At 43.6% G+C, this 25584-nt stretch overlaps 1 protein-coding gene across 1 annotated transcript in view; it reads right to left on the reverse strand.

Moving 5' to 3' along the window:
* Positions 1-446: 446 nt before the first annotated feature.
* srbd1 (S1 RNA binding domain 1) overlaps positions 447-25584 on the reverse strand; it is a 40489-nt gene continuing 15351 nt past the window's right edge. Inside the window, exons 15-21 of the mRNA XM_076075793.1 lie at positions 20492-20583; positions 17894-17976; positions 8991-9097; positions 7760-7927; positions 7155-7292; positions 2406-2590; positions 447-848 (exon numbers count right to left, since the gene is read on the reverse strand). Of these exons, the coding sequence (XP_075931908.1) occupies positions 556-848; positions 2406-2590; positions 7155-7292; positions 7760-7927; positions 8991-9097; positions 17894-17976; positions 20492-20583 (1066 nt within the window). The 3' untranslated portion in view covers positions 447-555. The remainder of the gene's footprint in view (positions 849-2405; positions 2591-7154; positions 7293-7759; positions 7928-8990; positions 9098-17893; positions 17977-20491; positions 20584-25584) is intronic.

Here is a 25584-nt window from a genome sequence, read left to right on the forward strand (position 1 = left end):
TCCTTTGTCCCTGTAGGAGCTGCTAAGCCAAGGTGGTGGGGTTGGTGCTTCCAGGTGTTGGTGTCTCCCTTGTGTGCTGTGTCGTTTGGTGTGCCCCTGGTTAAGAACCCTCACGTGTGGTTGTGTGTGTGAGTGTGTGTTGTGTACACGTGTGACCGGGGTGCCTCCTCTTTTGGGATCCTCACCTGCACTGGTCCACCTCGCCACTGGTAAGCCGCAGTCCTACTCTTTTAAATAAATGTATAAACGGCTCTTTTAGTATTTTGTGTATAAACCGTACGGTGAATTTGTCCTAGGAAACCTGATACTGTGTGGGAAAAAGTGAATCCTTGGGTGCAATTCCTAAGGTGGCGTTGTTGTGCTTTAAACGACATCCCGTCTACCTCTCGCCACATGTGTTATTAAGATATTACAGTGAAGGGCCATTCCTATAGATACACTTCACAGTCTGTTAAAATTACTTTTTAATTACTGTAAACACCATGAAATAATTTGCCTTTTTGTGTCATGAATCCAATCCAAATACAGAGTATTAATTACGGGAATTAAGTGACTCTATTGCAGGATCCTGATCAGGTCCAGCCCGATCCGTCCCCTCTGAGGGTCCAGATTCAGGACCCGGACCTCCACCCGCTCCCCAGGTCCCAGCGCCAGGCTGCGGCGGCGCTGGCTCACAGGCAGTTTGTCCAGGGTGATGTTGCTCATGTGGATGAGGCCCGCGCGGCCGACACCGATGTCTACAAAAGCCCCGAACAGAGCCGTGTTGTCCACCCGGCCCGTCAGCACCGCACCCACCCGCAGATCGCTCATCGACACAATGCCCCGCTTAAAGTCCGCTTGTCCAAAATCTGAGGATAGCAAAAAGAGATCAAGAGAAAAAAAAAAAAAAGTTAGGTGGCGAGATGGAAGTGAGGAAGAGGGATCTATTACAAAGTCAGGTATGGAGGAAGCTAGCACAGATGCTTGGGAGGAAGAGACGGGAAAAGGGGATGCAGGAAAGCGAGGGGCGGGGCAGAAATGACAAACAGATATCACATTTTGAGCAGCAACCTGATACGTGTGTCTGCATACTTCCACATTTATCAGCATTCTATGCTACCCCACTTTCCACTTGGCCTGTTCATGAGAGATCTTTTTCCTTTTCTGTATCATTAACACAAACAAGGAAGGCACGCGCCCCAGGAAATAGTCCGGTCCAATTATCTTCCCCACAGCACTGATTTCATGTGGTAGCCTCGGCCCATCTGTTTACTCAGCTGAGCACCGGCTAGGAGACCAAGCGTAGTGTGCTGCAACCGAATAGGGCCAACCTGAGAATGAACCTTGAAGCTGCGTTCCTTCTTTTTAAGAAGTTAGCCAGCACTAACTGGGTACCCAGGCTTGACTTTTTCTTTATCTCTCCGCATAAAGATCTATGAAAAGGAGAGCCTGGTGATAAGGCAAATAAAGTTATTTTGTATTTAACTCACCAGTCTGGAAATCAGACAATTGTAAACATATTTTATAAACCCAGGTTCATTTAAGTTTGTACCTTCGACCTTATTCTACATAAGAACAGACCAAGTAGCCCTATGTTTCTTCATAAGGGAGGAGACTATTGACGGTTTCATTCTTAAAATTATGTTTCCACAATCAGTGAAAGTGGCACAAGTCAACATATAATGTAGGTATCCAATGAATGAAGACTTAGCTTGACGCGCTGCTACACACTCAATAATAGCAATTACTAATAATGTTTCTCACTCAGTACCATCTTCAAAATACCAGCTTCAATAGCTTATAGCGTTAATCAGAATTTAAAGCAAAGATAATTGTACTTATATATCTTTAGCACTGAATACGCTTTTTAAATCTAACATATATTAGATGTATTTACAATGCATGGGCGTCAGTTATGTAACTATCTTGATTTCATAGACCCTTTTTTCCAAAATAAAAGGAAAGAGAAATAACAAAAGAATTGAGTCTGAAATGTGACAGAAATTCTTCTGAAATACATTTGAGCTTCAGCCAAACAGCTAAAAATCGATGTATGTACGATTTATTGATATGATATTGTGCGCCTGAACTCAAGAGTATGTGATTAAGGAGAAAGAAGTCTTTGTGTGTAGACATTTTGTTTTACAGCACAGTCTGCTGGAGCCATCACAGCCTCTCAGAAACATGCTACTTGTGTTGTTGGGCTACAGGGAGGAAGCCACAGCACTGTCAGATCCTATTAACTTACACTGCCAAGACATGCCTATTATAATAAAGGCACACATGAATGAATATGGTGTATTTGTTCCTCTAGGAAATGTTTGCCTATAGACTTTGGCAGCTGGCTCTTTGTGACCTTTGACAATGTAAATAGCGCCGTTAACCAGGTCTTATTCCAGTGTGAGTGTGAATGGCAGGAGTCTTACTTTGTCTTATGTCAAACCCAGGAGGCTGCGTGAGGCCGTCTATGATGAGTTTGAGGGTCTCAGGTGTGGTGTCCAACGTCTTGGCCAGTTCCTCGACACTGCTGGTCCTAACCTTGCTGTCCACGCACCGTTGCAGGCCTGGACTCCCGATCTGGTCTGCACTCCCACCCACGAGGGACAGAAACCTGGAAAGGAGTGACGTATGTAAAAATAAATATATAAAAAACATAGCGCAGTGTGTGAAACTTCAACTTTGAAAACTACAAAACACTAACAGCAAATAAACAAACTATGTTTTTTGGGTATGCACACACAAGTTGATGACAGTGTCTATAAACGCGAGTGGTCCTAGTTGGGCTAAAGCACATGCAGCCCCTCCCTCACAGAGACCTGGTCCTACGAGGGATGGAGTAACTGAGCAGGAAAAGAGGAAGGGATGGGAGGAGGGGGGGGGAGAAGTGACGACAGACCGGGAAGAATGATTAGGAAAAGAAAAGTATAACTGTCAGAAAGAAGAGAAACAAAAGATGAGACGTAGGACGTAGGGAGCGAAAAGCTAACCTAATACAGGTAAAGTGAGAGGGAGCTTGTGGGGGAACAGAGGGAGGGCGGGAGAGGTGTGGGAGTAATTACACACAAAGCCACGAGCTGCCGGGGCACACACAAGCACAAATACACATTTATTTTACCCCCTATTAAATCAGGTAAATCCGTAGTGGGCTGTAAACACCCTGACACCTTGTCTCATGAAACTGCCTCCACTTTGCTAAGGTTGGACTGTTTGTCCATCTGTTCAGCGCCTGGAAAAATCTCCCTCTATCACGTTATTCTAGCAGGATGTCCCACCTCCGAAATGTCTAGACAGTCAGTCAGGTTGCACCATTTAAAACTCACTGAGCCTGAGATTTGAATCAAAACTAATTAGCTCGTCTACATTCTAAACAGACCTGGTAACAAGCTGGCACGAGAGAGCCAGAGCACCAAACACGTGTGTGTCCTTGTGAGTGTTGTGCGTACCGTATATTGTATTTACAGTCGGCACTTTTCACAGCTAGTGATAGATATGAACGCATTTGCCTCTACACGCATGTGTTCATGGGTGGACCAGCTGGGTAGCGTCCGTGATGGATGTCGCTCACTGGCAGCCTGACGCCTAACAGACTCCGCAGCTGTCTCCTCCCCCCCCCCCCCCCAATGATGGACAGAACAGGTGGACACACGCACACACACACAAAGTTGATTCATACACAATGTTGTTCCAAAATGCTCATTTGGCAGCGGCAGAGACAGTGCGGATGTAACGGGACACGGCTTGTGTACAAACTATGTACGAGACAGCTGGGAGCGGAGAGGCCCCCGCCAGCTAAGTCACCGTCTACCGTCCAAAAGGGGAGACAAGGGGAATCGATCCCTCAACACCCGCGAGCCAGACTGGTGCAAAATAGTAGCCGAGTGTGTGCCAGAAATGGCTTAGTGGTGAGGAAACATCACCTTTGGACCGAAGTGGATGCCTGTCTAACACTCGGATCTTGTCTCCTGCGTCTCTCTGGGCTTCTTAACTTTCCAACCATATATCGCTTTACAGGCAAAGAAATACTTGCTTCTTGGTGGCCTAGTGGTCTAAGAAGCATACCACAGCCCCCATGGTTTGAATCCAGCTCGGGACCTTTGCTGCAGGTCATCCCTCTTCCTCACAATATTTCGACACATTCTCATTGTTGACATTTTCAAAAATGCCCCCCTCACAAAAAACTGCAGCACTCACTAGAGTATCAAATGTAGCACAGGAGGAAATATGTTCTCCCTGATAAAGTGTAACAAGCAAAAGTATATCGTAAATCTAACCTATCGTTGACAGAAAATTTTGAAAAATCGTTTTATGCCACTAGGACTTCGATCAACTTAAAATACTGCTTCTCTGCTTCTGCTTTTCTGTTCTTATACGCTGAGTCCCAACTGAAGGCTTTTCTCAACGGATACTCGCTGAACCTCAAACCACTCAAACATCAGACAGTTAAAAGAGGGCACACAAATTTGGTCAGTTTGCGGACCAAATTTAGGAGCATCCCTCCAACCTCCGAGTGGAAAAACATTAAAGACGGAACAATAGAGGGAGAGGACAGCAGTGTTGAACTAAGAGCAGCCTGTATTCTGTTGAGTTCTACTTTCAGGTGTGTGTGTGAGTGTGTGTGCGCTGCCCATCTCATTTTTCCAAGGGTGTATGTTAGTATTTAAGGGGTACCAGGAGTCCAGAGGCCTCCACCAGTGTTGGGTTCATACTCATATAATTACTACCAACGCTGTGTGTGTGTGTGTGTGTGTGTGTGTTGTGAATGTGGGGTTGGGTGGGCTAGGATATAGATTTTATCCAGGCCCACAGCAAGAACCCACTCTGTCTTGTATTATAGAAATATTGGGCCCCGACTGTTAAATATAAGAGTATTCATCATAGTGGAACGCCTCTGTCTCATATCACAGTAATACTATAGATTTCATGGAGTGGAGCCAACTGCCTAAAAACACTACGCTTTCTGACATTCTGATGCTAGATATTCTAACAAAGAAGATCCTCTACAGCTTATTAATAACATCATTTACAGAAAAGCTGCATATCAATATTTGCTTTAATGCAAACATATCTCACTGAAACAAAGGTGGACAAATTGTGTGTGTGTGTTTGTGTGTGTGTGTTGTATATGGTTACAAAAAGTGGGTGATGTGGGGGCTGTGAGCAGTAATGGAGGATCCAGTTTCACTAATGTGATGAACATGATATTCCATATACAACATAAACACACACACACACACACACACACACACACACACACACACACACACACACACACACACACACACACACACACACACACACACACACACACACACACACACACACACACACACACACACACACACACATTCCTCCACAAGTACCTCCTGCTTTCACTGGTTGGAGGCGAGGATGTGAGAAGAGCAGTGAGGAATCTAATGATCTACACAATTTGAGAAGTTTCATTTAGAGGGTTGAATGTGTCCCAATATGCTAAGTTGTCACTCTAAAGGAGAGCCTATTAAAAATGTAAAGCTGGATCTAAAAATATATATATTAAATTCTAAATAAATGATCACTTTCTATGAATGACAATAATATTTACTATTATTAATATTCAAACGGCTGAATCAAAGTGTAAGACTACACCTGTAATGTTGAGAGCTTGTGTGAGGAGGCAGCCGAATCAGGTCTTAGTACGATGGTCTGTTGTTCAGAGGCATGACGTACTCTCTGATTTAAAAGTTCAGAGGAAGATGATTTGTTTTCCATTACATCAAAAGTACACGAGGCCATCTGAATTCCAAGGAAGAGCGAGTGCTGACATGCGTTTCTTTTCTTGCGCCGTCAGACATCAACCCCACAGCCCATCGTCGTTAACATTTAAAGAGGGATGTGACATACTGTGAAACCACAAGACACGCTCAAAAAAACCAACAAAGGGTTCTCAAATTCTGCGAGGGTTTGTGAAACTGAGGCCATCACAAAATATATGTGTGAACAGGTGAGAAATTAATTTGCTTTGAATTGAGTAAATTGCCAGACGTGGATTATAGGATAGTCATAGCAAAGGACACAACATTTGCCAAAGCAGGGTTAGGAGTTCTGAAGAGCAGGAAACAGGAAAGCAGAGAATGAGAAGTAGACTGGTGAGAAACGAGAGAATAGATGACGGAGAGAAAACAGACAAGCGCCGAGACAAAAACATGGACACACTGCCGCCCACTTAGCAAAATGTAGGATAATGTACAAATATATTAGTCAAAATGTGCTGTGGGCCAAAAGAACAAAGCAAAACAAAAAGTAAAGTAATTTAGAGAGAGAGACAGATAGAGAGAGAGACAGAGAGACAGAGACAGAGACAGAGAGAGAGAGAGAGAAAGGTGTCTACCAAAAATGCAGGAATGAAACTGAAATGTTAACAAAAATGAGCTGTGTGGATTTGGGGGAGAAGAGAAGGTGTGCACATGCACATGTGTGAGACTAAGAGGACGAATAAAAAGAGAAAGGGAATAGAGGGTGTATTATAATAGCAGTGTGCGGTTATTTGTCTTTTTAAACATACGACCCCTAAACAGCTCTTTGATACACTGTACGATACGGCCGACTGTTGAACACACACACAACCCCACAAACACACATGGTCACTTCAGATAAGCAAAAACAGTCACACAAGCAGCATCACTCCATCTTCACATGTCCATGTTGGACACAGAGATGCATCCACTCACACACACATGCGCGGAGGCCATTAAAGGTGCATCAACATGAGGGGAGCGTTGCTTAAAGCCACTAGTGTCAGAACGTATGTAGACTAAACACAGTTGAGTGACTACAGCTGTAAGAGAGCGGGCTCTCTCTCCCTCTCCCTCCCTCCCCCTCTCTCTCTCTCTCTCACACACAGGACAATACTAGTATTGGGCAGATGTTCAATGTGCTTTTGATATCAGCATCAACAGCGCTAGCAATCATTTCTCACACGAGGACACACACAAAGTCACACTGACATACACAAGAGCCAACGCCTCCTCTCTGGTATCCAGTGTCTGTGTAAATCAAATCAGAATCCTCCACCACTATAACCAGCCCCATATGAGACGGTGTCAAAATCAGCTCCATCTTAGCCTGAACATGCTTTGGCCAGTGGGGGTAGGCTGTGTGTGCGTTAGTGTGTGTGTGTGTGTGTGTGTGTGCTGTACCTCTGTGCCACATGGTAGGACTCTGGGTGTATGCAGGTCTGGTCCAGGGGGTTAAATGAGGTCGGTATGTTGGTAGTCTTTCCTTTTCCCTTCTTAGCCGCCGGTTTCTCTGGTACAGGGGGAGGTGAAGACTTGGCGCTGTTTGGACAAGAATGAAAGGTGTTATAATTTTATCAGGAAGTCAGAGTCACACACAACTTTGCATCAAAGGGTTGATTCACCAAATTACAAAAAAAACCAACTCATTCAATTACCTATAGTGGTATCCTGCCATGAGGGCGGTTTACGTTTTATTATGTTTGACTCTGAGATTCCTGCTTCCTCTCCAATATACTGGAGGCTAATTCATTCTGTTTGCTCACACTCACACTCTTGAAAGTGCCTTTCTAAAAAAAAAGTGTATTTGTTATTAAGAATAATACACATACACTGTCAATATGTTTAAGTATTATTTCAGTTCAATACTTTATACTGAAACAGTGCCTTGAAAACTGTTACTGTGAAGGCTCCTCCTCTCCTTCCACACTCCTCTCATCTATCTAGTCTCTACATGATGTACATCTATACATATAACATATGTATAGATGTACATACAGTTTGCACACCTGTGTAGGGTCTGCGGGTTGATTCTAATGAAGCCGGCACACTGCTGGTAGGTCTTGGGCCCCATGCCTTTGACCAGTTTGAGTTGCTCCCTGTTGTTGAAGGGACCGTTCTGCTCCCTCCACTCTGCAATATTTCGCGCTCTGCCAACATTCAGGCCTGCTACATGCCTAGGAGATTAAAACAATAAATAAAAAGGGAAAATGTCATACAACGTAATCAAATTTCAAATACGTTTGTTGAGGTCTGTGTGTCTATTTCTGAGGACTCTATTGGATGACAAAGTTTCAAAGTGTGATGTCTTACCAGTACACCCGTCTGTGGTGTCCTGGTAATAAACACATTGGTTCTACATCTGGCCCCTTATTTCTATAATATATAAACAAGCAGAGCGGATTATGCAGACTGTGACCTGGCATTTAAACAAGCAGGGGAAACACTAGTTTAGTGAGTATATTTGTCCAGTTTTGGCTGAGCAACGCAGGGAGGCGATTTGAAACTGAATTAGGTCTGCTCTGTTAATGCCTCCAGTGACTCACTCACACTAAAACACACGGCAATGTCAACACTCCACATAATACCTCAGTCATCAACACGTTGGTGTGAGTGTGCGTGTGTGTGTAATGTGTGTCGCACAACTCCTGGCAGGAATGGAAAAAGCTCACTTGCAGAGCAGACAGGTAAACAGATGACCTGATGCCTGCCCTGCAGCTAAAGCCAGCTCGCTTCATACCACACTTCAAGTGTGTGTGCGCGTCACATTTGTGCACTTCTTGTGCTTTTAAAGCAGGTTTGTGTATTGCACATGCTGTAGTGAATGAGTGCACAGTATAATACCAAAGATATTTGCGATTGTGCATACATGTACATACACGCGTTTGAGAGCCGTGTGTGTGTATGTGCGTATGTCTACCTCGCCTAATCCCCTCTGCTGATTCCAGTCGTCCCAATAAGTGAGGCCTGGGTGGGAAGCTTTAGTCTAAACAGAAACCTGGCATGCAGGGGGTGTGTGTGTGTGTGTGTGTGTGTGTGTGTGTGTGTAAGCATCGAGCATGCGCATGAGTGTGGATGAAGCTTTGCCATGTTGTGACTGCTAAGGGAAAGTATGTCAGAGGTCTAAGCCCTACTTCAACTCGGTTTCACAATTTGCATGTGTGTGTCTGTGTGTGTGTGTGTGTGCGCAGTAGAGAGTGCACATGCTTGTGGGCACATGTATCTTCACGTGTCGTCTACCTCATCAGCGTCTCGGAGCAGATGTTGATGTCCACCCCGACGAAGCTCACACATTCCTGCACCACGCCATCCAATGCCGCCTTTAGAGCTCCCGTCGACACATCATGCTAGAAAGACACATTTAGCAAACACACACACACACACACACACACACACACACACACACACACACACACACAGAATATGAGCAAGTGCAAATTATTTGCATATCCATGTTCTGTTTACGTAAACCCCCAATTGTATATTTACTCACTATTATATTCCATTTTAGCTTCATACTATTATTTGGTCCAGTGCAGGCACAATTTCCCCAAGAGGATTATCAAAACGTCATCCTCAAAGAGATAAACAAAAGCAGAGTGTGTTAGCAATAAAATGCTGTCAAACTGAGCGAAAGAGGTTTGATTGACAAGTAGAACAGTGAGAGTGAGAGAGAGGGAGAGAGAGAGTAAGAGGGAGATAGGGAGCACAGATGTGAAAGGAGAGGGGGAATGTTTAGTTTGGCTTGTCAACAATCTCTCTCTCTCTCTCTCTCTTACTAACACAGAGTTCTCGTTACTGTAGCATCCTTCAAATGAACTCTTCACATTTCTCAACCACCAGCCAATCACCCATTCATTAATCAGCACATGTTTTCCAAAAGGGATGGATTCTTTTTCCCCTAATAAGGAGCAGGGAAGATGGCCAAGAATTAAATGAAGAAAATGAGAGGAGAGGAGAGTGGAGCGGAGCAGATTGAGGTGAAAAAGAAAATACCTTAAAACAAAACACCAAAATAAGATTTAGGAAATTCTATGAGGCCTAGCGGTCGTCCCCAGACGAAGAGAAGCCCTGAGCAGTGATTCAGTTCAGCTGCAGACTGATGCCTCAGCAACTGCTCGAGGATTGGCCGACAGTCTAAACTAGACTACTGTTGGGCTACGTCTGGGTATGTGCAACTGTTTGTGTGTGCTGTGTGTGGACGGCCGTTAATGGGACTAGCATGGGTTGTTGTCCTGTAACATGATCAAGCTCTGAGCAAACACTGGCTAGTAAACAGATAACAGCAGCAGTTAGCAAACGCACCCTTCTCTGTCAGCAAGAGCCGGACACATGAGGACAGAGGGGGGGGACGGGACAGACTCATAGGTTTTGCTTGACCTTTTAGAGACATTGACTAGTTTAAACAAGGTTTAACCCGAAATCACTGCACAGGTTCAATATGAACCTAACTTAACAAATGCAATCCTTTACTAGAAAGCAGAGTTTTAGCAAATATATTTTTTGTGATATATTGCCAAGAACTTCTTCCATTCTATATCACTTTGCTGCAGCTTCTAATTTTAAACAATAGTTTTTTTTTTATATTTTAAGATTGTGTCACTTGATTTTCCCAGTACTGTTTACAATTCATTACGACTGAATGCTGTTTCCTTCAGAAATAACATCTCACTAATTAATTACTGTATTTATTTAATCTGAATTGTTGGATTTGATGAGCTGAGGTTCTATTTTATGTGTCCGGTAGTGTCCTGTAATACCAGCAACAAAGCTGTTTAAACCCGCCCTACAATGAGCAGGACGGTAAACGTGTGAACAGCAGAGGAGAAGAGTTGAGGTAGAGCTGTAGAGACAGCACAGCACCCCTGGTGGTGACTCCTCGTGTGACCTGCAGTCTGATTCTCAGTGAGAATGCTGAGACAATACAGCCAGAGGCATTTTGGAGACTATATAAATAACTTTCCAAACAATAAGAAAGTTCCCACTGAAGGTTTTATGAATTCCGTCCGGTGAGACGATATAGAAAGAGGAAATCACCTGTAACGACACACCTGAGAAGAATGTCTTCACATGAGAAAGGTGGAGGTGTGCAGGGCAGTGTGAGTTTTAACCTGCAATGAAACCCCAATGAACGTGTTCTCACATTCCTATTGAAACCTTATAGAGGTGGGAGCAGCACAACACATACCGACCGCTAACACAGAGGTGCATAGAGCTACAGGACTGTGCTCAACTAGAGATGGAACTTTAATTAGTATTAATTTCATCCCAATTAAATGTTCATTTTGCAAAACCAAAATGTACAGTAATGCACTATAAACCTCAGCTATGTATCATAAATTCACATTGGCATGTGTGGGGAAAGAAACTGGCCTTTCATATTTCAAGAAATCTGACTAAAATGTATCCTCAGCCAACCTCTGAGGCCAAGGCTAGATGTTAAAAGTGCTATTGGCTGGCCTGGTCAAGAACAGTACAATGCTATTATTTCTGTATGTGTATACTGTGACATGGCTCAGTACCAATAGCTGTATGGTCTAAAAAATAAGGCACAAATTAGTCACGGACTCATCCTACAGATCAAAACATGTTCTCTAGCATGCAAACATATGATAAAAACAAATATAAAAAGCCAGCGCAAACACATTCAAACAAGGAAGAAAGAAAGACAAGTATTTATAAAGACCAGTGTTTAAACAGAAATACTCAGATGACCATTAAAAAGTAAACCAGGACAATCAGGCAAACGCACAGGCATAGATTTAGAGAGTGTCTCTGGCACCAGCAGCAGTGATTTAATGTGCCGGAGTTTGAATGGAAGAGAGCAGCTGTTACAGAAAATGAGCGAGTTCTGCTCTATTAAACACACACACACACACACACACACAGTCCAGTGTGTGTGTGTGTGTCCTGACAGCAGAGGCCCTCATGGTGCTCTACTCAGTTTACAGTGGCACTAACTGCACTAATGGAGCATGTCGTCCAGTGTATCTTTCTATCTACCGCTCAATCGGTGTATCTCTCATTAATCTCCCTTAGAGGTAAACAAGGCATCAGGAATCATATTTTAGCATCATCTTAGCCACGACTGTGCAGTCCTAGTGTTGAGCGTTTATCTTTTCAGATCACACTGAACTCCACCTTCTCAACACTCTACATTACTTTTCTACTACTGCCTTTTCTATCTCTGTGGTTGTATCTGACTATTTCACTATAAACTGTATTCTTAGTATCTAGATCAGGACTGAGGTTTGGTGAGTGGGGGCACAGTGATGGAGAGATAGATTGAGAGAAATTAGCAAGACAAGTTTTTTTTTACAAGAGAAGGTCACAATGAGACCAGTCGACTTCAAACACGTTTGTATCCACAATCTTTACTCACGGACACATGCACATCTTGCAACCTTATGGGCAGACCTTCACCAACTCTTATTCCATCCATCCCATGGATACGCTACTATCCATTTTAAAAACCACCTCCATTCCCCCCAATCCTTGGTCCCAACACCCGAAACCCCCAAAATCATCCAGAGCCAATAGACAGTATCCCTGCACTACGTGTGAAGGTCATGTTTCGATTGGCCGGAAACCGGCTGAAGCCAACCAACCAACACGCAGGAACAAAGTGCTTCTGTCTGCACCTCGAGTGCTTAAATGCTGCTGAGTTACCACACGTCAATCAGGGAGAGATAGTGAGAAAGTACAGAGCAGGACAGAAAACCAAAACAAGCTCCTCTGTGAGCTATTTCGTTGAGAAACTGAGAAGCATATAATGTCATTATTCTCGGATACAGAAACACAAATGTGTTGCAACACGAGGCATAATCTAAATCCACAAATCATAAATATAGAGAGAGAAAATAAGGAAGGTGAGGCAACTGCTGAGAGCTGTGGTGTTGACTGACAATGGTGGCGGAGGTCTTTCGGACCGCCAGCAGACTAGAAACACCGTTTACGATGCCACAAAAAGCTTGGCAACTGGAAACATGCTGGAGCCAGAATGGCTGCATGTCCCAAGAGCCTGAGGGCAGCAAGTGATGGAAGGATAACCGTAAGATGATTGTATGACTGTGGGATCAAATGGCATTAGGCCTCCATTCATCGCATTCAGCCTGGGACATGAGAAACGTCTTCTCCCGTCTTGTAAATTAGGCTTGTATTCATATTTCCATTATTTTGACATGTGTGTGGGGGGGGGGGGGGGGGGGGTCGCCAGTCAAAGAGAGTCCTCACCCACGATTTAACAACCTTCAGATATTTTTATGTTTTGTTTCACTATACAAGTCAGTAGATACCCAGATTATGAATTTGATTATGAATGTCTTAAAAAAAGTTTAATCTTTACGTCTTCTGATTGCATCTATGCTTCAAACATCATAAAAAGTTGTCTTTTTTTTTTTTTAATCAAGGGACCAAAAAGTTGACATATTATGAGTATTAGTAAAGAGAATTTGGAGTACATTCTCTCCCTTGTGCTTGTGTATGACAATGCTGTGAAACTGCCACTTCACGTCTATAATTAAGGGACTATGTAGAAACTAACAAGGTGCCTGAGGTTATATGAAGCTCATGCACATCTTGACTGACAGCTCCTATGAGGCTTCTGAGAACTCCGTCTTGAACATACTGCATACTATTCCCATCACGAGGGCTTGGCTAAGAGTCGTGTCTGCGAATAGGTGCATAGTTAAATACCAGTCGTAAATCAGCAGCTGAAAGTGATATGACAGCAAGGATATGGCTTCATGGTTTTCCAACACCTTTCATGAATGCCTAATGGCTATTTCTCTACTTCCTGCAAAACAGTCACACACACACACACACACACACACACACACACACACACACACACACACACACACACACACACACACACACACACACACACACACACACACACACACACACACACACACACACACACACACACACACACAGAGGGATGCAAAACAGAGCATGAGAAAATTGAAACAGGAGAAGAAGGCACAGGGACTAAGTTTCCCAGTAGATGACATCAGCTGATTTGAGGTCATCATTTTATACACCCAGAAACACATTCTGACTTCCTTTCCCCAGCTTATAATCTGACTGATCGTATTTTACAGTTTTCTGATGTTTCTGTGTTTTACCCATCAACCACTGGTTTAATTCTCTTCCAGATAAAGAACGAGACAACGAGGGATGCACCGACTTTTACAGTCCTGATAACGAGAGCAATACCTGGGCTATCGGCATCGCCTCATACTGAGTACCAATCACATACTAGTGGCTGTATTCCTCACTGTATTATTTATTATTAATATGGTAAATTGTACACTAGCAACTTAAAAATCTTCAAAATTCGAGTGTAAACCTTTTTAATAGAGCAAGAAATTGGTCAAAACTGTGTCAGGAACTAAAATTCCAGTAAATAATGTGGAAAGTATACAAACATAGAATTGAACTGAATAGCTCGGCCTCATTGTCACAGATACCTGATCCAGCTCTTTGAGTTAGATGTCAGTTATGGGTGCATCCTTTGTGACAACCTTGATATTAGACGGTGCCAATAATAGTAATAAAGATTAAATCACCACCGAAACACAAACATCCTCACTCAGTATAAACGGTGCAGCGCTAGAATAAGAAGCCTGACGTGACAACAGCTAGTACATGTTTTCTATAAATTGTTGAATATGTTGATAATTAGCATGAGCCTGTTTAAATCCATTATATGAGCAAAGACACAAGTGTGACTCATCACACAACCTCACTCAACACACACCGTGCTGTGACAGACCTACTGCAAGAGAAATAATTAAATAAAGTAGCAGATAATGTTTGGCAGCTTCGGAGTTTTGTTTTTCCCCATGCCTCAAAACACAGAGACAGGAACGATTAATCACTGTGAACCCTCCACGGCTCTCCTTCCGTCTCTCAGCTCTGTCTGCTCCTGTCTCCCTGTAGGCACTCCGACATTCAACGGAAAGAGATTGCATGCTCAAATGCACAAGCAAACATTGGCACAATCGCAGCACCGAAATGCCAAAAGATATGTTCTTTTTAGCCGATACATTGCTGAAGAGGTCAAAACTCTAGCAACACTTGCAATGTATGTCCACAATACATGCTCTACCACTTGAGAGGGAAGAAGAACGTGGCACAAAAGGAAGGCAGAGGACAGGGAGTCAGTGGGAAAAGCAGGAACACTTTAGCAAAAAGATGAAAAATGGAGGCAGAGAAGGAGAGCGGGTGAGAGAGGTGAGGAGAGTGACAGTTTCTTTAATATCCGGCTGGCGGGCGATGTTTTCTTACACAGCAGTGTGTGTCTGTGTGTGTATTTTCCAGTAGCAGTTAGTTTCACAGCCCTGGGGATCTCCCAGCTGTCAACAGACCATCAACGTAAAGAGCTGATTGACAGATGGAGGAGCCGTCCAAAGGCCACGCCCGCTAAGTGTCTAAGTGTAAAGAACACAAGACTCCGGGAAAAAGTGTTCTGAGCTACAAATACAATCTCTCTCAAATATATCAGAAGCTGTTTATGTATTATGTACTGTATAACCGCAAATATATATATATATATATATACATACATAAAAAAAATACTACTGATACTGCCATTCAAGCAGACGTGTATCTGGCAAACTCCGTATCCAGAAAACCCCGTCTGCGAGGTACTGCAGTGAAAACAGTGTTCCCACACCAATAGTTACGTCCAATCTGATTTTAATGGGCCTCACTTTTTTAGCCCTCAGCTCATTTCCTCCTTTCTCTCAGAGCTGTCACTCACTGGGTCAGCAGAGGGAGAGAGAAAGAGGGAGCATGCTGTGCCAGCTGTCTAGAGTTACATCTGCCCTTCTGCTGTTTGGGTCTAATGGCAATAAACTCTCAGAAAGCTCAAAACGCCATGAATCACACAAAGAACATGCAGGAACACTCACATATGCATGAGTGCACTCTTCTCACACTCATTTTCCCCACAAATACATACACGATTACAAGTGTAGACACACACACATGCAAGCACATACACACACTTAACCCTTTAAACTTTGAAAAAATGCATGGGGAGAATAGTGTGTACGTGTGTGTGTGTGTGTGTGTGTGTATGTGTGAGAGACGGCTGCCACGCAGGTCAAAGTGATGTCCCATCTCATATCTGTCGGCACCCAGAGTTTATTTACCCGGCGATATTATCATTTGTTGACCTAGTCACATGATCTGAGAGCAGGAGGTGCAGAACCCCGGGCACCCCTGGGAGCCCAGTCAGGACGTGGTGAGAGACACGGGCCTGAGACCCAACACACTCAGCCACATACGCACAATACAAGCTTCTCCTTTCTCTTTCAAATCTCCTTTTTTCCCTCCCCCTTAAATCCCCCCATTATCCCTTTACCCTTTGTCACCCTCTGCTGTCTTTTTTTTAACCCCTTCCTTCTCCTCACCCTCTCATCAACCAATGATGATACGTTTACGCAACCAGCAAAAGAGTGTGAGCGACATTTTGACATTGACGAGTATAGATACATCTTAACTAGCGCATCTCGTAGCTACGGTTCATGCTATACTGGCTCAGTGTCCGCAGATTAAATCATTCATGAAAATTAGAAGTCTACATCAACTCCTCCCCCTTGTTCAATTATTTAATGAGCTTTACGTCTGTCAGCAAAACAGGAATTCTTCTAATTTAATACTAGAAGTGTAAAATGACTCTGCAAAAGAAACACTGTCCTCTATCCGTGTCCTGATCATGCTCCAGTATTTTAAATGTGTTCGATGTATATCATGTGGATGCTGTGACCACTGCATTAGTCACGATTAGTTGTACTGCGTATTCTACTTGCCCGAGTCTTCCTCTTGCCTCTTTGTTTTGTTCCTATTTCCATCCTCTCATGCTCTTTATTTCCACACAACCTCCCATATATGGAGGACAATACTGCATTAGTAATAGCTGGCGTAAATAGTAGGCACACTGACCTAATGCTTGTCTTCCATGTCTCACACTATGACACACACATATACACACACTTGTGAGGAAGAAAATCAACATTGAGCTAACTGTAGTTCCTCTGCGCACACACTTGAGAGCATATGGACAACGAGCAGCAAACATACGTCATGCCTGATCTCCATTAATTGAATTAGCTGTCATCCTTAGCATCATCTGTTGACTCAGGCCTCAGCCAAGTTTATCTACTTCCCTGCTCGCCTCTCTTCTCCCAAACTTTAAGTTTTACTAATTTTTCCGTCACATCTTCAACCCCTCTCTCACATTCCCTTTGTGCCTGTAGTCCACACCTGAACTCTTCAAAAGGTCTTAATGAAAACTTAACATACTGTACATACTGCTTAGAATAAAAGCCACTTCGCACATTTTAGGGATTAAAATAGCTAATTGTTAAATTTTTTGAGTATTTTAGTATAGAGCAGTTATAATGGGTTTAAATTACTTTTCTGTTCTCCTCTCTTCCTTTCTCTTATTCCTTCTGTGAATTCTGATTGTGTGTTGGTTCAAGTAAAATAATTATGCTGCCATTTTGGTCAGGACGCTCTTAAAGAGACTATACTATAAAGAGAAAAAATAAAAAATACACACGCCCAATCTTTGCATGTTTGCTGTGCTACCACAAACTACAGCAGACCATGTGTACGATCCTCACACACACACACCATCGCTTCATCTGTGGTTTTATCCCGGTGCAGTGATACAGCAGTGGCAGTGCCGCACGCTGTTACTGCAAGAAAGCCGTTGAGCATCTCCAGCTCCAACAAGACTGATGGGGGTTTAGTCCAATCAGATCGCAGCATATTTGTTAACAGCCTCACAGACCCAATCAAGGACTCTGCTATTTCACCTACCCCCGACATTACTTAACCTTTTACTGGTTATATTTAAAATATTTTTGACGAGGAGTTATTATTGTTATTGGGTGAAACAAATACGAAATATCTCCTGAGATTAATCAATCGAATTTGTTAACTATTCGACAAATTTTTGGGAGTAGTTGACTACTAAAAGCCAGAAGTCATGAATGCCCACACACACACACACACTGCCCTTTGCTGCAGTCTAACTCACAGCAGATGCTCTACTGCTCGGGGTCAGGACGCTCTCACCCACGAGGAGCATCTCAACAGCAAAAAAAAAAAAAAAACACACTTACCTGGTATGTTCCAATGCCTATGTGTTTAGGATCAATCTTCACAAGCTCAGCCAGTGGATCTTGGACACGTCTTCCAATGGACACTGTCGACACACACACACACACACACACACACACACACACACACACACACACACACACACACACACACACACACACACACACACACACACACACACACACACACACACACACACACACACACACACACACACACGCACACACACACACACACGCACACACACACACACAAACATGATTTTGTGTCTCATGAGAGTCTATGGTTTGCGTTTTTCATGAGCTTGCTATCTGAATCAGTTATTAAATATGCAAATCCATATTGTATTATAATTACTGAATATGCAAATTGTCTGCATATTACACTGCTGGCCTGAGGGCAGGCCAGACCTAATTGTCATTCCTCCAACCCCATAATAATAATTACAGCTGGCTTTCAAATAGAGTCTTTGCACCTGTCATTAAGCGTCCTGATAGATACTGGAGCCACGAACCTTTAAAACCTCTAATTTAACCTACGCACGCACGCACACAGGCGCGCACACATGCACACAGGTGCGCACACACACACACACAGGTGCGCACACACACGCACACACACGGTTGCTTTTAACAGATCTGTAAGGCCTCAGCCCGCCACTGCACATGATGCCAAATGTCTTTTCCATGAATAAGCTGGCAGAGACCAGTGACAAGGAGAAAAATTACAAACAACCTTACTCGCATACACACCATAACACATGACCTCACCCCCGAACTCACACAGGCACAGAGAGCGAGGGAGAGAGTAACACAACCAAATAACTGTTCACATTCATGTCCCTGTAAAAGACAGAGGCAGTGCCAGCTCTAGGTTTGTCATTTCTGTTCAAATTTCCAAAATTGTCAGTCCTTTATTTGAGAAAACAATAAAAGAGCTCGACTAATGTATAGAGACAAAAATGTTCTACACATAAATAATTTAAGCTAATTTAAACGCACTGTATGGTGATTAAAAAAAGAACAGGAAACCGTACACACAATGCACAGGAGGGACCGTGATTGCCCGTCCCTCCTGTGCATTGTGTGTACGTTTGAATTCCAGTGGTCAGCGATGTAGAGCGCTGCATGAGGAACGTCAGACTTCAGATCTTTGAGGAGGAACGGACAGACAAAGAGAAGGAGAGGGATGGGATGGTAAAGAGGGAGGACGTCTGGAATCAATGGCTCTCCTCTCTCTCTCCTCTCTCCCCTGGCTGCGGCGTGAGGCTGCTGCCTGAGATAATATTTAGACAGGGATGGAGTTTCAATCCTGGCCTTGTGCAGTGCACCACCAAAAGACTCCGAAGCGCTTTCCATCCATTCTGCTTCTGACTCTCAATTCAATTCAATTTAATGGCATGGACGTTTCAAGAACAATGTTGCCAAAGTATCAACATACAATTAGTCCAAATATTTGGACAGTATAGAATAACAGCAATATAAACATTAACACAACATTAAGATTTATACATACACAGTATAGCCTATGCATGTGTGTGTGTCTTTGTTAACGGAGTTCAGCATAACATATTGAAAGTGTATGAGCCAAATCCTGACACATCGCTCAGGAGAGCTGGAAGAATGTGACGTGCAGCAGGGGGACAGTGGAGATGTGGCCGCGCTGTCTTTGCTGCAGAGCATTAGATGAAAAAAGTCAAATAGTTCCAACTTTTGAGATGCGGCATGGACCGACTGTCACGCTGACACAAGCAATGAAAGAGTGACAGTTCATCTACTCTCAACTGATTTGACTTTGTTGTGACTCTCGGCTAATCTCTCACTCCGTCTCAGATCAGAGAGGAGCACAGAATAAAAGCTGAACACAAAAACAGATGGCTGAAATGTTGCCTATCACCACTAGATGTCACTAGATCGCCCAACAACAGGGATGACAGACGGAAAGTGGCTTTAACTCACAATTCCCTGTATATTACGTTACATGGCCACTCATATAGACAGAGGCGGAGAAACACACTGTCCCCACATCCGACACTGTAACCATCGTGTCTTTGGCTCAACGCCCCCTTATTTTCATCCCCATCCAAAGTCAAACGCTGTAGATTTCTCATGGCTTTCATTAGGGGGATAAATATGAATCTCCACGGCTCTCTGTGCTGCTGACCACAGGAAACTAGTGAGGAACAAGCCGGCCTAGCTTGATTTATGGCTTTTATGGAGGAAGTCTGCTGGAAACATTGGTTCTCCAAAACTCTGCAATTCATTTTTATTCTGCTGTGTTTTCGATGATGCAGCGTGTGCAGTGAGCGAGGGAGAGGTGGCAAGAGACAGAAAGAGGGAGAGACGCTAAGTAACACAGGAGAGAATTGGGGATTTTTTTTTACTATTTTCTGACATATTATTGACACAAGTAATGAGGAATATAAGTGACAGCTTCATCAGTGATTAAAATAATTGTTAGTTGCCGCCCTGTACACAGTGTCTTCCACAACACCAGTCATTTTGCCGTAGACCAGGGCCAATTAAAAGAACGGTCAAGAATATCACACATTTACGATGCAAAACATTTAATAACATGAAGACACAAGTATGGCTGCTTACCTGCACTCCTATGGTTGGGGTCCATGTCTGGCATCTCCTTGACCGCCTCAGGACTCACACTGTAGATGGATGCCCCTGCCTCACTGGTTATACTGAAAGAAAGGGAAGAAAAGGGAAGAAAGGGAAGAAAATATATATATATATATATATATATATATATATATATATGAATAGGGAATAAGAGGCAGGTTAGCTAATGTGTCTCCCCTCCCCTCACCCCCTATGGAGCCAATTAGGGGGTGAGGGGAGAAAGAATAAAACATAGTGAGGAGTTATTACCTAATGGCAAAGCTTTTAAAGAAAATCACCACTGCCTTGCACCTTACATAATGCAGCTGACAACTTCTCAAACTGGCTCCTCGTCTGACTCTGGTCAGCCCTTTGTAGTCAAAGCTTGAACACCATTACGGACATTATGCCCAAAATAGCATCATCACTAGTAGTCCTGCCATAACATTATAACTGCACAATTACATTCTTTCAAATGCAGGAATTCAACTGAAAGCAGGAGTGAAGAATCACATGCATCCCGATTGCAGGTACCGGCCATTGGCTTTGGAAGTAACTATGAATTCTAAACATATTGAGAATGGGTCAATTAGTGAGTCCGGGGACTTGAGTGGGGTCATTATGCCCACTTAAATGTATGGAACCAACTTTGGGTAAATATAGATTCCCAGTAAGCTATTTCTATGTGAATATGTAGAGAGCACGACCACCTTTGCACATTGAAATGACTGACACTGTAATAACAGAGAGTACGAGACCCGCGTTAAAGCACAGCTCACTCACGATCTATGTGACACTACTGCCATCTAGAGGACATTGGGGTGTACTGCTATTTGTCAGTGTCTTTTGAACAAAACCAGAAAAAGAAAACAGGCCACACATATATGCGTTTCTGTAGACATTAGCAGGAACATGGGAATTTAATTGAGGCCCTGCATGTCCTACTTCTACCAGAAATATTTTCAGAGACAGGGACAGATTTTAGTGGAATGTTTCTGTCAACAAAAGAAATCAGGGTTAGGCTTAATTAATTTTGATAAAGTCAAATGATGAATTAGGGTTTGCAAGAATGACACCGTTACATCATTCAGTCCTAATAAATATAATTTTTTTGTATTGCTTACTTTTTTGTACATTTCACGTCATACAATTCATTCTTTAGATATTATGTGAAGGGCTTATACTGCACAAGATTTTAAGACGACTTAACAAAAACACCCTTTTTCAAACGATTCACTAAATTCAGCTGGAATTGAGCCGAAGCTCTTGTGCCAATTTCTGCATTATTGATATTTCTACGTTCTTGACAATGAAAATGAACCGATTCTACGGGGCACCATTGGGGTTACACGGCAACAAATGATACCATCTCCCATGTTAATGTATTCAGTCTAAAGTAGGCCGCTTATCATACATCACCACACAGACAGAATGGTTGGTACAACAAAGCCACCGATACCCGTGTTGATTCTACCGACATACAACTAACTGAAGCTGTCACGTTGTTTAGTCCTTCTGTTCTGCCGGCTGGATGGAGAGGGGGGGGGGGATGATTCGAGGAAGAAAGGGGGGGGGGGGGGGGGGGGGGGGCTTTCCTCCTCAGGGCTGACCAATATGAGGAAGGGGTCAGCACCTCCCCTATGTCCACGACAGACACACACACACTCTCTCCCAGAGGCCTGGACCTTGCCACAACAACCTTGCCAATTATAAGTATCTTGTTAATGAGGAGTGGCAGAGGCCTTCTGATGGGACTCACATTTAAATGAACTTGTCCTCCCTCCCTCTCCATTCATCCCTTCCTCCGCCTCACTGTTCTTTTTGTCAGCTCCTTATCCATCGTAGCTGACAGCTGACATATCGCCATGGTGACACGGCTAACGAGCACTGGCACATGACCTTCAATGAGGTCCAAGCGGAGCTGGTCATTAACCCGACACACACACACTCTGTGTGTGCGTGAGACAAAGACACAAAGACACATGCTGAGGAAGACACAGAAGATGATATGAATATAATTCTAAAATATTCAATATACTCAAATCTCTCTTTCTCTTTAAACGTAGTATAAAGATAGACGAGGGTTTAAATTATAATGACAATAGATGGAAATAAAACACAGAAAGCACCACCACCCTCCCTGTCTGTCCTCATTCAGAGACAGTAGGACAATGGAGGTAAAGTGAAAGTGAAGATATAATTAAGAATATAGAAAAACAGAAGACAAGAGAGCGTGGAGAGGAAAGAAAGGGAGGCCACCAGCCCCTATCATGTCTAACTTAATTAAGGCTGCCGCTGGGGCAGCTGGGTAACAGCACTGTCATGGATACAGCTCTGAGCCCTCATCGCCACAGCGTCCGTGGCCGTCGCCACAGTGAGGGCATCATCCTGGCAGCCAGCAGAAGGTTGTCTGCTCCACAGCTCTCTGGCCTAAGTGGATGGATGGTCGAAGCGTGGACACACACACGCTGAGACACAAAGTCAAAGATCGCCTCTTGGTGTAAAGCGATGACTTGTTGGCCCTGTAGGGTTTTCATTTATTCACACTCTCTTTTGCTTTACTCTATTGTATACACACACATAAACACAGGCCTGCCTTTAGCCCCGTCCCGTCCCGGGGCAAAGTCATCAACTGGCTCCCCTATCCGTTCCCCTACTGGTCGTCTTTGAGACATACCCTTGGGCACGACACACACACATCATGACTGGCCCCCTGCTGCCCCTCAAGAAAGCCAACGTTGGAAGAGATGGATACACACTTTGATACCTCATTACAGCCTTCTGGCTTACACAGCTCTAATGTAAATTAAAAACAGCTACAGCTCATCAGATCAGTCAGAAAAGAAGACGGGCAATAATATCATCAACTCATTTGATACACAGGACAAAAAGTTGGCGGGTGGGGGGAAAGCAGAATGAGAGATTGAATTTTGGTTTGAATAAATTACTGTATTTCAAAGAATTCTAGGCACATTGATACAGACAATATGTGAATATATGTGGCCCAAAAAGATTCTTCAAATGGTCCAAAACCTTAAACTTGTACTGTAGATGTTAAAAACTTCAGTGCCATTTGTTTGTCGGGAGTTCATTTAACTGTTAATGGTAATTTCTTTTCCACTTTAGATCATCTTTGCCCAAATAAAGCTTGAGTTCATGGTTTTGCATGAAAGTTGCTGATTGGCAGGCAAATTCTGATTTAAAAAAAGCTATGTAATGCGTTGTTTAAATATATCTATATTACAGAACAATATGTAACCTTCCCTCATGTATCTGATAATAATACCTCTGATATCTGAAGAAAACAAGTCACAGTTGTGCTGTTTCTTGTTTTTGAAATGGCTTTATTAATGAGGTGTGAGGTGGGCTTCTTAGTGTGAGAACTGTAAGTGAGCCAAACTCAATGCAAAGTCACTAACTAGGAGTTACCTGATCTATCAAATCAAACAGAGTATGCCATCAGATGCAAAAGGCATCGTGGGGCTCAATTGGAATTGATTTATAGCAATCTACCAGTTTCAACCAGTTTCAACTGGTAGATTGTCCAAAATTCTAGATGGCTTTCAAATCGGACACTTGCGAGAACTTGGGATTGCACACACACACACACACACACACACCATATAGTGCCATACTACACCGGCTCTATCGGTCACTTTCTTTGTCCACAACTCAGTCCGTGTTCAAGATGCTTGGATTGAACTCATTTTACTGGCGTAGAAGTAGCTGTGATGTCACATGTTACCAGCTCAAAATAAATTCATGCAAAAAAGACGCAGACACACATAAGTTTCTCTGTCCCGGCTGCTCAAACAGCTTGGGTCCATTGTTCAGTCAGCTGCAAAGCTTGACCTCAGGGAGACAAATTGAGGGACGCACCATCTCTCTCTCTCTCACTCAGACACACAGACACACACACACACACACACACGTCGGGTCTGAAGACGATGACATTTTTCACAGAGAAAAGCGTCCAAATGGCAGGTGTCAGGAGCCGTCAGTCTCCAGCATGGCGCTAGAAGGCAGGCAGGCACACGCACACACACATAAACTCCAACTGCCAGTGTGAGGCACGTCTGAAAAGAGCAAAGCCTCACAGACACTCACGTCAATCTGGTAGCAGCAAAGGCCTGCACTTGTGTCACGCACAAATGCATGCACACCAGCATGCAAACACACACACACACCCCCAAAATCGCGGATACACACACGGCATGTCACACAGACTCATCGCACATGTTTGTCACACGCAGGACTGTCGCAGGGAACACTGGGACCCTAAGGGAGGACGGGTGGAAGGGAGAAGGGACAGAGGCTGACCACCAGTGAGGCATGGTGGGAGACGAGAGGGGGCTGTGGGTGATATGGAGGAGGCTGGCAGATATTCACTGTCCACCACCTGCGAATGCCAAAGGTCCACAGCCCGACACCTCTTTTCTACCAATGACGAAATACACACACACACACAAGCACAAGACCTTTTCAAGAAACCGTCGTACCATGTGCTTTAAAATAAAGGTGCGCAAGACAAAAGAATTGAGGGTCAGAGGGTGTCATGTGCTGTACAGATTGTAAAGCTTCTAGAGGCAAACTTTGTGATTTGTGCCATTGGGCTTTATACATAATTGATGGAACTTAACTTTTCAGTTTAATTCAAACGGCTTTCAGAGGGTTTGGAAGCAAGGAAAGATGGAAAGATAGAAAGCAGGAAAGAATGAAGTAAAGAGGGAACGAAGGAACAAAAAGGAAAGCCAGAGAAAAAAGTAAATAAGGAAAATATAGAGGGAGGACACAGAGGTTACAGCCAGAGCAGTGCCTCTCCTTCTTCACTTTTACCCACCAAACGGAAAACGAACAGTCTAAAGACGGGCAGAAGAAAGTATTTCAGTTCTCTGGGAGCAACAACTCAAAGCAGAAGCTCCTCTATCCATCCTGTGTTAAGTTAAAGACGTAACCTTTTCATCCTGTACCCATGGGTTCATTTTCCTCCTCTGAAATGAAGACATACCCCACAGCCAGGCTGAGGCCTTTCCATGCCTCCAAACCCACCTGTCCCCCCTGCTCTCCCTTCTATCCTACTGTCA

Source organism: Anarhichas minor, unplaced genomic scaffold, assembly GCF_050575085.1.
Source record: "Anarhichas minor isolate MPS153535 unplaced genomic scaffold, ASM5057508v1 ptg000054l, whole genome shotgun sequence".
NCBI lineage: Eukaryota > Metazoa > Chordata > Actinopteri > Perciformes > Anarhichadidae > Anarhichas > Anarhichas minor.